We start from the raw sequence: 13,119 nt of genomic DNA on the forward strand, positions 1-13,119 counted from the left end.
CCGCCCGGCTCTCCCCGCCCCGGCCGCGGCGGTGGGCGGGCCCTGGCGGCGGGGCCTGCCTGCAGATGCGTCTCTCACCTCCCCGGTGCGTGCTGAGGTCAGTCCGGGCTCCGCTGCGGCCGTGGAGGAGCGGGGGCTGCGCTCGCGAGAGCCCCGGGGCCGCGGGGGAGGGCGCGGAGCTGCGGCTGAGCGCCTGGAGCGGGCCGGGAGCGGGCCGCTGGGAAGCCGGGGGCCTAAGCAGGGCCCTTCCGGTCCTCGGCAGCGGTAGAGGCGAGTGCGCGGAGGGGGGTGTCTGGCCCGCCCCGCCGCCCTGCTCCTCCATGCGGGCGGCGGCGGGGAGCGGGTCGGGCGAGTGGGGCGCCGGGAGCAGCGGGCGGTGCTGAGGGCCCGCAGCCGGGAGAGATGATGGCCAAATGGATGAGTAAGTTCTTCAGCGTGGGCAATAACAAGACCAAGAGCCCTCCGCAGCCTCCGCGGCCCGACTACCGAGAGAAACGCAACAGTGCCGGCAGCGTGCCCCGCCCCGACGGGCCGCCGCACCTGCACCTCCACCACCACACCTCGCCCGGCTTTCCCCACCGCTGCCTGCGCGACGACACCAGCGACCTGCTCCGTGCCTATCGTGCCCAGAAAGACCGTGACTTCGAGGACCCCTACAGCGGGCCCGGCTCCTCCCTGCTCAAGTTGCGCGCCATGTGCCGCCCCGACTACTCTGTGCCCGAGGACCTGGGTGGGGCGACCCCAAAGGCTTTTTCCTCCTCGTCGTGCAGCACCGTGCCCCCCCCCACCTGTGCATCTGGCTCCCCGCACCTCTTTCGCAGCCACAGCGAACGCCGCCCAGCAACACCACCGGACGTGAAGTACATCTCCCCCAAGCACCGGCTCATCAAGGTTGAGGCCGGCAGTGGCAGTGATGGCACGGGCAAGAAGCTCAACAAGGGCTCCAAGCATATGGCGACCTCTGTCCCCTCTGCCATGAAAGATAAAGTAAGTGTTGTGCTCCTGTTCTCATCCCCTGCAGGCTAGGTATTAGGACTAGGGCTATGTCAGCCCCTGGAAGGCTTATGGGGAGGGGACTAGCTCCTGTCTGAATGCATCTGGAGCGGCCACTGGCCTCCACTGTGCTTCCTTGTGTGGCCTAGCCCCTTTACATATCCCAGGGCAGTCAGGGCGTGTGCAAGGCTTGCACATGAAGCAGTGGTGCCCTGTCCTCTGGGCTTTCAAACTCTCCTCCCATCTGATGGAGCAGGTTTGCAGAGGAGTCTAACCCTACTCTGGAACATGCTGCAGTGCCAGCCTCATGAGTGGTACCAAGGCTCTTGGGTTGGCATGCTGCTGCAGAATCGGGTGTGAGTCTTTGAAGGGGTGCTTGGGGAGCCCTTGGGTCACTTGAGAACCTCCATGCTTGTGACTCAAAGTTGCAGCCTCAGCCCCATCGCATGTGGTATGCAGCAGTCATATATAAAAAAATAAATAAAAAAAAAAAATCTGATGGCATCCCAAGTCAGACTGCCTGTTTTTAAGGAGAAAATTTGGCATGTGTGCAGTAGTAACTTCTTTGTCTCCTAGTTTAGTGTCAAAGGTGAAGTAGTTCAAAGTCCTGTGTTACAACAACATTGCAACTTCCATAATAACTGTATTTCCAACTGGCAGGTACCTGAAGCAAATTATTTAGTACTGGCTCAGTTGCAAATGTTCTCTTATCTTTTGATGGTTCTTCTGTACAAATATTAAGAAAATACTGTAGACACAGCACTGGAAAGTGCTAGGCTCAGGAACTCGGGTTAGAGCTGGGAAGCTTTGCAGAGGAAAGTAGTGTCCACTGCCTGTCCTGTGAGTATATTTTAGTTTTTTCATATATTGGAAAATATTTCTCTATTTTGTAAATTGGCATTTACAACATAAGTATAATAGTCACATCACAGGAATTCTAAGTATGTGCTGAATGCTATCAATTTAAATTACCTGTGTGTATGTGTTTAAAAGGGTACCATGATTGCACTGAGTAGCGACACATTTTCATGACAACTTGATAAATTATTTCCTTTCCAGGTGGAATTCCAAATAAATCAGTTTGCGATGGTGAGATGATATAAGATTAGAAGTCTAGAATTTATTACACTGTCTGTCATTTTAGGTGTAGTTCCTGACTGGAAGCTACTTCTGTTGTGGAAGTGATTGATTAAAGTTAGTCTCACTAGTTATAGTCAGTCTTCTTTCAATTGCTTATGTTGATACTGTGTATCTGCTTTTAGGCATATACTTTCAGCAACTCCATGCTTCCGAGAAAATAACTGCTTAGGGGAAAATGCTTCTATGTGCAACTGCTATTCTTTTCTATTTTATAGGGCCTGATTTATTCATTTATTTATTTATTTATTAGATTTTAATTTTAGACCCTACTGCAGCAATTTTCAAAGCAGAAACTGTTTCAAGGCAAATCTGTTGCTAGGAAACCTGCTACTTTGTGTGGTCGTAAATCTATGTGCTGCAGTTTTGAATGAGCAGCCTACAGTTTTTTCTTAAAAGATATATATTTTTAAAAAGATATAGAAGACTCATGTCATTGTCACTTTCTGTTTTTGAGAGAGAGAACTATATGTGACAAGCAGGATAGCTTAACTGTTCTGAGAAATAAAATTGTCCCTACACCTCAAAAAGTAAGTGTGCCTGCTCCCAACCTCAACAGAATTTGGCTGTGAGGAGCTACATGGCTTGCCTTTTGTTCAGTTGCATTATTTCTTTCCTGTAATGGAAATCTCTTTTATTTGACAGTCCTTAAATGTAAAGCCTCACAGGTTTGACATTACATGTAAGCAGTGGTAGTAGTGGGCAGGCAGAGAACTGCTTCTCTCCTACACCTTTCATTGAGGAGAAAAAAATGAGGAATTTAGTTAACATAATGTGTTTAGTTCAGCGGCAAGTAAAGCTAGTGGAAATAGATTTCTGTACGAAGGACATAGTAGAGGAGACAATAAAGATGGTATATAAAAAAACCCTAGAGGTCTAACATTCAGAAGAGTTGATAGAAATGTTAAAAACAGAGAGAGGAAAAAATCTGTGAGTAGCATAGCTTAAGGTAGTTAGTACCTTAGGAGTGAAAAAAGATCTAGTTGCCATATTGATCTGTCATTGTAGAAGTATGTTGGTGTTTAACAATCCAATAGCATTTGATAAAAGCTAGTGTTCTGTTTCGGCACCTGTTTTTTTTCTTAGTCATGTACACCGATAGAGTGCTATTTTCCTTTATGTGTTAAGTATGGTTTTCAACATATTCAATGAGAAATTTTATAACTTTTGTGACTGGTTATCAGCAGATTTAGCTGAAGAGTTCAGTTGTGTGTTAAACTTGAAAGAGTTACTGGAAGGGAAAAGAGATTTGGGAAGGTTCTTGTTTGGTGTGGTTACATATAAAGGACCAATGGCAAAATATGAATAATGACAGACTAGTTAATCAAAATTTCCAGGAAAAAAAAATATGGACTAGCTGATTCAGGGAATAAAGGAGATGGAGATTAAAAGCAGTGGCAGGCATGATTGTATTTTGCAAGATTCCAGGCATAAGCTGTAAAAGTAACCACAGGTCTGTAATGTATCTGGGGTTCAGGAAGCTTTGATGTATAGAGGTGGAAGTACCAACTAAAGTTGGAGCAGACAAACCCAAATTGCCATGCGTCTTTAATAGTGAGGTGACTAACCTGCACAACAGATGCCCAAGGGAGAGTTGTCATTGCCTGATGTCTTTGAATTCAAATTGGTGGGTGGATTTTTTATTTAGGTAGTACAAGCAGGCAGGGTTTGGGGCTTTAACAGTGATGCTTATCTTCAAACAAGGGAGAGCAGGTTATGTTAGAATTCATAGCAGATGGAGATCAGTTCCACCACTATGGAGGATAAAAAACTTCCAGCTTGAGTACTGGCCTGGGAGATGGTAACTACTTAGCTCTCCTGTGCAGACAAATGAGTGTAGGCAAGCCAGAACAACGTAAGAAATTACTCGCTTCCATCTTTAGTACTGGCATGGAAGATGTTAGCTTCTTATCTTTCCTGTGGCAAACAAATGATTGTAGGCAAGCCAGAACAATGTGACTATATGCTGGAACAACCTGGCAACTACCATATTTTTTTAAGAATAAATGTGAGACTTGGGTTAGCATCAGCACAATGGTGAGCTGGGGATCTAAAGGAACTATTTGAAGTCTTCCTGAGCAACCTGTATCTATATGGCACTGTGTGGTGTATGTAAATCCATGAAAGTAGTAATAGTTGAGGGGAAAGTGTCTGTGTGAAAGAATACTTTGTATTTTTTCACCTATTACACTTTTTTGAACCTAAGCATTTCTCTGCCTGGCTTTACAGCTGAAGAACCTGAAACACTATTCAAAGAGCAGCTGTCTCATACTGCACTGCAGGATAGCTGGGATTGTAGTGTATCTGTCCTTTTAAAGATAATTATTTCATTATGAGTAGTGTTTTGCAGTCCTGTGCAGTAGAGGCAGAACTGTGCATCAGCTCTGGATATTGAATGCAGAAGACACTGCAAGTGGCAAGAGCCATTTCCACACAGAAGGACATACCTGATGCTGTAGAAAATAGCTCAGTTCTGCTCAGACAGAACTGATCTAGTGCAAAAGCATGTAAATGTATGTGACAGCAGCAATCAGGAAGGAAACCATTCAGGGCAGCATAGTTGCTGACTTAATTTACGAAGATCTGAAAACAATGTCTATGTGTGAATTCTACACTTGTAAAAGAAAAAAAACCAAAAACCTTTATTTCCATGGGATCCACCTCAGAAGTGTGTGGTGCAGAGATCTAGCTCTGCTAGCTAAGCATGAGGGCTAAAGCTGTTTGCCCTGAAAGCTTTTCCCCCATTATGTAAGAAATAACTACCTTTCTGACATTGCAATAGACTGTGGAAATGCTGTTTGGACTTCCAAGGTCTTGCATAAAAGTGCTTAGGTTCCATGGAATATTATTAATAGCAGTATACAATTAAAACCTTTTAGTAAACATTGAGATAATGTTTGTCTTATTTTTGTATATGGAAGGTCTAAGTTTTAGTTGATCTTGCAAGTGAAAATAAGTCAGTTGTATTTAGCAGAATCTTGCAGCTGGTATTTTGGGGTGCACTCAGAGAACACTTGAAAGATGTCTAAGCAGTGTTTGGGTTAATTATATCAAAGTATATAGTTTCTAGAGATCTTAAACTGCAAATGTAACTCTGTCTTATTCATTGCAGCAGGGTGTCAGGCTGCCACTCTTTACAATTGGTTCTACTCTGAAGCGTTCTTCCTCTCAGCATGTAGTTCCCATTGGCATATAGCTCTGCCTTTGAGTCAAAGGTCTCAAGAAAAAAAGTCGCCACTGGTCTTGTGGACCTGCATGAATGACTTGGGCAAGGCCACTCACAAAGGCAACAAGCTGCATTTTTTCCATGTGTCCCATGTTTCTATAAAGCAGCTAGAAGTGCATTTTTCCACATATGTCTGTCTCATAATTAAGAGACTATCACAGTCTTGTAAATGGGAAGACACTCAGTTATTACCTGAGCCTGTGGTGTCTTAGTGACTTTTGGGCTGTTCAAAGTGATGTGGTAGGCTGTTCAGTTACAAGTATGCCTGGCATCTGCAGTGTATTGCACAGCTTGGGACAGTCTCATCTCTGGGAACCATCCAAATTTTCAGACTCTTGAATACAGAGAGATCCAAACAGAGCAAGGCTCTCAGGAGCAGTACAAAGCAGTTGGACACATGGAGATTGAGGGAGGGAGTGGTAATTTTCTGGAAGAGTGTGTAATGTGTATACCCTTCCAGTAAGCAGATCCAAACCATTGAAAGAAGGTACCTCAGTTACTGTGAGAAGCGAGAAGGATTCAAGCAAGAAGACTGACTTGTCATATAATCATAGAATGGTTTAGGCTGGAAGGGACCTTAAAGATTATCTAGTTCCATGAGCAGAGACACCTTCCACTAGACTAGGTTGCTCAAAGTCCCATCCAGTCTGGCCCTGAACACTTCCAGGGATGGGGCATCCACGACTTCCCTGGACAACCTGTTCCAGTGCCTCACTGCCCTCATAGTGAAAAATTTCTTCCTAATATCTAATCTAAATCTACCCTCTTCCAATTTAAAACCATTATCCCTCATCCTATCACAACATGCCCTTGTGAAAAGTCCCTCTCCAGCTTTCTTTTAGACACCCTTCAGATACTGGAAAGCTGCTGTAAGGTCTCCTTGCAGCCTTCTGTTCTCCAGGCTGAAAAACCCCAACTCTCTCAGCCTGTCTTCACAGGAGAGGTGTTCAATCACTCTAATCATCTTTGTGGCCCTCCTCTGGACTTGCTCCAAGAAGTCCATCTTCTTATGTCTGGGGCTCGAGAGCTGGACACAGTACTCCAGGTGGGGTCTCACCAAAGTGGAGTAGAGGGGTAGAATCACCTCCTTCGACTTGCTGGCCATGCTTCTTTTGATACAGCCCAGGATATGGTTGGCTTTTTGGGCTGTGAGTGCACATTGCTGACTCATGTTGAGGTTCTCATCCACTGACACCCCCAAGTCCTTCTCCCTCAGGGCTGCTCTAATCCATTCTCCACCCAACTTGTATTCTGCTTGGGTTTGCCATGACCCAGTTGCAGGACCTTGGCCTTGTTGAACTTCATGAGGTTTGCATGGGGCCCTCATCTCAAGTCTGTCAAGATCCCTTTGGATGGCATCCCTTCCTTCCAGGGTGTCAACTGCTCCACGCAGCTTGGTGTCGTCAGCAGACTTGGTGAGGGTGCACTCAATCCCACTGTCCATGTCACCAACAAAGGTGTTAAACAGCACCAGTCCCAGTACCAGCTCCAGAGGAACACCACTCATCACTGGACTTGGACATCAAGCCATTGACCGCAACTCCTTGCATATGACCATCCATCCAATTCCTTATCCACCAAGTGTTCCATTGGTCAAATCCATGTCTCCAATTTAGAGATGAGGATGTTGTGTGGGACAGTGTCAAATGCTTTGCACCAATCCTGGCAGATGATGTCAGTTGCTCTTCGTTTATCCACCAACGCTGTAACACAGTTGCAGAAGGCCACCACATTTGTCAGGCACGATTTGGCCTTAGTGAAGCCATATAGGCTGCCACCAATCACCTCCTTATTTTCCATATGCCTTAGCAGAGTTTCCAGGAGGATCTGCTCTATGATCTTGCTGGGCACAGAGGTGAGACTGATCGGCCTGAAGTTTCCCATGTCTTCCTTCTTACCTTTTTTAAAAATGGCTATTATTTTTCCCCTTTTCCAGTAGTTAGGGGGAACTTCAGCAGACTGCCACAACTTCTCAAATGTGATGGGCAGTGGCTTGGCAACCTCATCTGCCAAGCTGCTATGTCACTTCTGAACTAAGAGGTGCGTCTTTACTTTTTACTGGGAGACTGTAACTGAACATATTCCACATATCCTTATTCTGAAAAGGGTTTATACTGTAGTACAAATGCCCATAGGGAAACTGGGCAGAACAGTGGACCTTTGTCCTGCTTCCACCTCTTTCCATGCAACCTGTGTGTCTAATGACATGTGAGACTTATGCTCACTTAGCCCCCAGTGAGCAAGAGCGCATGCTTGCACCACTCATTCATTTGTACCCTCTTGCCTCACAGGACAGCATGCAAGATGTGCTGGGCTATAATATCTGTCTGCCCTGTGAAATAGGCTTGAGTAAAGGTGAACACCAGACTGCAGAGTGGGGAGTTATGGAGTGCCTTTCCACCTAGGATAATGCAGCACAGTGAGTCCTAAGCTGTGTGTGGTGGAACAAGTTAATCATATACCATTGTATACGCTACCATTGTGTTATTAGGAAAATTGTTAGGGGTGCTGTTGTTGGTTACTCTTTGGCACTAAGTCTAGAGAAGCCTTGTGGTAATAGGCAAATGTTGCTGTCTTGATATATCCAGGTTGTTGTACTGGTCTTCCAGCTGTAGTACAGTACTGTAGAGTGGCCTTCCTGCAGCTGGAAAGCCTGCACAGAGGGGATCCTACCACTCTGAAGTTAAAGCATTTAGTGTACTGGAGGAGTCAACATGCTCGCCTTGCTGAGGGGAAGGTGGAAGAAGGCACAATTCAGAAGTGGCCAGCTGTGTGCAGACCTTCGGGTCGAACAGCAGGATGCTGGCTGTGTTTCTTTTTACAGGGTTACAGGCTGGAGCTGCACAGCTGGTTCTCTCCAAGGTGGTAGAAGGGTCTATCTCTTTCTCTCCTTACCTCAGCTTTCTGGTGCAGAAAAAATGAGCCATGTGGCCCTACTGCAGCTCAGCAGGTTGGTGCCTTATCTTTGAGAAGTGGGCTGCAGGGATGCATCTGGAAGGGCATCACTGCATGCAGTAGCCTTCCAGGTCCTAGCACTAGCATGCCCATTACAAACTTGCCTTGTGTATTTTACAATTGCTTTACCTCTTTCTGCTCCTGCATAAGTTCACCACTTAATCTTTCTATCTGTTGATTGCTATGAGTATCTATACTCAGAAGGCCAGCTGTGGGAGAGAGGGAGGTAATCCATTGCTTTTACATGTTGTTGCTGATTCAGTAGTGATGACCTGACCTGACTTCTAGCAGCTGACAACTTCATAGAGACAGAAGAGAAAGCTGCATGGTGCAGATGCAATGAATGCTCTTGCAGTATCTGTAGATTGCTGTGTCACATATGAAGACGCTGGGTCATTCCTTGTAAAAGTTAAATTTGCAACTGTGAAAAAGTGTTAGCTTGTATTAGAGGAACAACTAATAAATAGAACTAATAAATAGTAGTAGTGAGATATGTCCCTATGATTGCACTTTCTTTTGACATTGTTTTTTTATATTCAGCCAGCAATTCTAATTAAAGTCTTCAGACTGATAAAATAATAAATGTAGGACACAAGAAGGAGGTATGTTGTTTAACCTCAAAAGGTAGTTACAATCTGCATATGGCTAAATTTTGGATAAGGCTAAGTTGAATAGTGAAAGGAAAAAAAATCTACCTAAAAATGAATTCAGTGTTGCAGTTTGCACTGATGGCAAAAGAAGGCAGGTGAAAAACATGAAAATGCCAACAGTAAATTTATTGCCTTGCACGTTCTGACTTTAAATACAAGTGAAAATTACATGGTGCATACCATGTATTGCCTGTGGAAGAATTTTTCTAAATTATTGAGCTAAGTCCAATGCACTTCATCAGTGTAGCACTTCCACGTCTTCCATCTTCATGGGAACTATAATAACTGTGAATGGAATCCAAATGCCTATGCATCTTTTGTCTCTCTGATCTACACATCTTCTGTCTGATCTCAAACTGTTGCTGTAATGTGGCAGTTATATTTAAGTAAATTTAGGTTTTCTTGTTATGCATGTTGAAATGATTTGTAAAGTTCTGAAATTTACATTATATGTATGTACTCATACACGTAAATAAACAAAGCTGTGATAAATATGTAAAATATATAGTTATCATTATTATGAGCTATTTTAGACACATAAACATGTGTATTGCTGAGAAATAATTGTTGTGCCTGACAAATTTGGTGGCCTTTTATGATACTGCCATACACTTGGTGGACAAAGGCAGAGCAACAGATGTCTACCTGGACTTGTGCAAAGCATTCGACACTGTCCCGCATGACATCCTGGTCTCAAAATTGGAAACTAATGGATTTGATGGATGGACCACTCGGTGGATAACGAGCTGGCTGGTTGGCCGCACTCAAAGGGTTGTGGTCAATGGCTCAATGTCCAATTGGCGGCCAGTGATGAGTGGTGTTCCTCAGGGGTCCGTACTGGGACCAGTGCTGTTCAACATCTTTGTTGGAGACATGGACAGTGGGATAGAGTGCGCCCTCAGCAACTTTACCGATGACACCAAATTTGGTGGTGCAGTCGACAAGCTGGAGGGAAGGGATGCCACCCAGAGGGACCTGGACAGGCTGGAGAGGTGGGCTTGCGCAAATCGCATTGAAGTTTAACCAAGCCAAGTGCAGGGTCCTGCACCTGGGACGTTGGAACATCAGGCACAAATACAGGTTGGGCAGAGAATGGCTGGAAAGCAGCCCTGAGGAGAAGGGCTTGGGGGTCTTGGTGGATGAGAAGCTTAACGTAAGCTGGCAATGTGCACTGGCAGCCCAGAAAGCCAACTGCATCCTGGGCTGCATCAAGAGAAGTGTGGTCAGCAGGTCACGGGAGGTGATTCTGCCCCTCTGCTCTGCGCTCGTGAGATCCCACCTGGAGTACTGTGTCTAGCTTTGGAGTCCTCAACACAGGAAGGACATGGATCTGCTGGAACAGGTCCAGCGGAGGGCCACAAAGATGATCAGAGGGATAGAGCACCTCTCCTATGAGGACATGCTGAGAGAGATGGGGTTGTTCAGCCTGGGGAAGAGAAGGCTCCGGGGAGACCTTATAGCAGCCTTTCAATACCTGAAGGGAGCCTACAGGAGAGCCAGAGAGGGACTCTTTGTTGGGAAGTGTAGTGAAAGGACAAGGGGCAATGGTTTTAAACTGGAAGAGGTGAGATTTAGATTAGATACTGGAAAGAAATTCTTGACTGTGAGGATGGTGAGGCTCTGGAACAGGTTGCCCAAGGAAGTCGTGGATGCCCCTTCCCTGGAAGTGTTCAAGGCCAGGCTGGATGGGGCTTTGAGCAACCTGCTCTAGTGGGAGGTGTCCCTGCCCATGGCAGGGGGGTTGGAACTAGATGATCTTTGAGGTCCCTTCCAACCCAAACCATTCTATGATTCTAAGAAGTTGTGGATCTCCTGTCTTTGGAGTCTTTCAAAACTTGTGTGGGCAAAACCCTGAACAATCGAGTCCAGCTTTCCTATTAACTCTGATTTGGGCACAAGAGTGGTTCAAAGGTCTTCAGAGATCTCATGGAATGTAAGTCTTAATGTAACTGATGTTCACAAACTGCCCTGGAGCCTGAGTGTTGCTGACAGACTGATATTATGTTAATATAGTGCATTCCTGTAAAGACAGTAGTGCAGGGTCTAAGGTATAGCTTTTTCATGTTGGAATGCTTTTTCCCATCCTATAGGTGAATTTGTGCAGTAAGTGAATGTGGAGTTAGTCTGATAATAGCCTCTAAAGCATAAAAGCGTACCACCTTCTGCAAAAGCATGAAAGAATGAATAGGGCTTTTTTCAGATCAAGTGCAGGTGTATACAGCCTGGCATGGTTGGTTGAGTCAATGGGAGAGAATGATATTGTGAGGACACTAAAGCAGAGCTGATTACTGGTGCTGATCAGCAAGAAAGAATGAATTGTGCTTGCTTCTGTAGATTGTCCTCTGAATTTTCACATAGGTGTGTGCAGGAGCTGGGATAGTTAAGTCTGTGTATGAACATGGAAGTACTGAGACACTAAGCATAGTGAAAACAGTATTGCACTATTCTATTTCAGCAGTTGGGCCATAAATCCAGCTTTCTTACTACTGAATGATAGCACAGGTATTATCTGCAACCGTTCCTTCAAAACTGCTCAGATAAGGAAAAAGCTCTGTATTACACATTTTAACACATCGATCTTAAGGCAAATTATTAACATTAGGACTGTTGTAGTGTAATTTATGTGTGGAAGTGAAACCTTCTGTAGATAGATTAAGGTCATGTAGTTTATTGTGATTTAAAGGGCATTTTAGTTCTAAATGAGAAATTAGGCACAATAAGAACATATATTGGAACTTATGTTAATGGCTTTTAGCCTGATGAGTGAGGAGAATTGATCAAGAAAGGAAAAAGGTGAATCTGTGTTTCCCTTTTTTACTGCTAAGTTGCCAGGTTCACTAGTAAACGTCTGGTTTGCAATCTGACCTTGTGGTGGCCAGTTTGCCATTGCATTTGCTTGGATTACTGAAGAAATGCCTATTCTGTATTTTTTACAAGCTCCTTTGTTCCCCAAGCTCACTGGCACTATTTGATATAAGAGTTGTTTGTGTCTCTGAACATCTTTGTATACGTCCTTGCCCATGAGCAGTTGGTTGTAGTGTCCAGTTCTCAGACATTCATGCAGAGCACTGCCCCATGGCAAACAATACGGTTTGACTTTTCATTCCTTTGCTGCCCTGTGTCAGTGTGATTGTATCTTTGACTAACAGTAAGCAAGGTGCTGTGTTGAAGTGGAGGTAGTGATACGAGGCCTGGCAGTTGAAACAGCATGTGGTGGATTCTGGAGATAGATAGGAAAGGAACTGTGGTACTGATCTCCCTGTATATGTCCCTGTTTCTTTAAATGTTACTGTAAAACAACCCATTGACAAGGAAACAGAGATAAGGTGTGGGTTTGGAGTAGTTGTGCATTGTGCATGAACTGTTCAAAATTGTTTTACAAAACATATTGTGCTAATGGCAGTGCATGGGATGCAATTTTTTTTTTGTTGTACTTTTTTTTTTTTTCTTTTGACCTGGTTTTCTGAAGAGAGCAATATTTAACAACTGCTCTGTCTGTTCTTCCTTCCAGTAACTCTTGGATCTATTGGCAGGTGCTGGAAGGCATATTTTCAAATTTGAAGTAGTAGAGTGGATGGGCCAAGGAAGCACCCTTTACTTACTGAGGGGAAAGCAGGTAGAACTCTGGTTTTAAACTTTCAGCAGAAGCATCTGGGCAGCCTGCGTTGCCCTATGTCAAGTATTGTGGCCTTTCAGTACTTAAAGGGTGCCTACAGGAAAGGTGGGAACAAAAGGTGGGGCCCCTTTTTAGCAGGGCATGTTGCACAGGAAAAGGGCTAATGGCTTTAAACTAAAAGAGAGAAGACTTAGACTAGATATAAGGAAGAAATTTTTTTACAATGAGGATGGGGAAACACTGGAACAAGCTGCCCAGAGAGGTGGTAGATGCCCTGTCCCTGGAAACAGTCAAGGTTGGGTCAGAAGAGTTCTGAGAAACCTGGTCTCGTTGAAGGTGTCCCTTCCTATTGCAGGGGAGGTTGGACTGGATGACGTTTAAAGGTCCTTTCCAACCCAAACTATTGCATGATTCTATGAAGCAGGGACACACATGAGATAAACTGCAATTACTGCCTGAGGAATCAAGGGCATAGAGAAGAGAAATGGGGAGGCAAGAACACAAGAAGTGTTTGTGTATCAGCTTGTTAGCAGTTGGGTCAT

At 44.8% G+C, this 13,119-nt stretch overlaps 1 protein-coding gene across 6 annotated transcripts in view; it reads left to right on the forward strand.

Moving 5' to 3' along the window:
- The first annotated feature begins 56 nt into the window (after positions 1-56).
- SHB (Src homology 2 domain containing adaptor protein B) overlaps positions 57-13,119 on the forward strand; it is a 74,711-nt gene continuing 61,648 nt past the window's right edge. For all 6 annotated transcript variants that reach the window (XM_014953815.1, XM_014953814.1, XM_014953809.1 and 3 more), the window contains exon 1: positions 57-987. In XM_014953815.1, the coding sequence (XP_014809301.1) occupies positions 403-987 (585 nt within the window). In that variant the 5' untranslated portion in view covers positions 57-402. The remainder of the gene's footprint in view (positions 988-13,119) is intronic.

This window comes from Calidris pugnax, unplaced genomic scaffold (assembly GCF_001431845.1).
Source record: "Calidris pugnax isolate Ruff unplaced genomic scaffold, ASM143184v1 scaffold250, whole genome shotgun sequence".
Taxonomy (NCBI): Eukaryota; Metazoa; Chordata; class Aves; order Charadriiformes; family Scolopacidae; genus Calidris; species Calidris pugnax.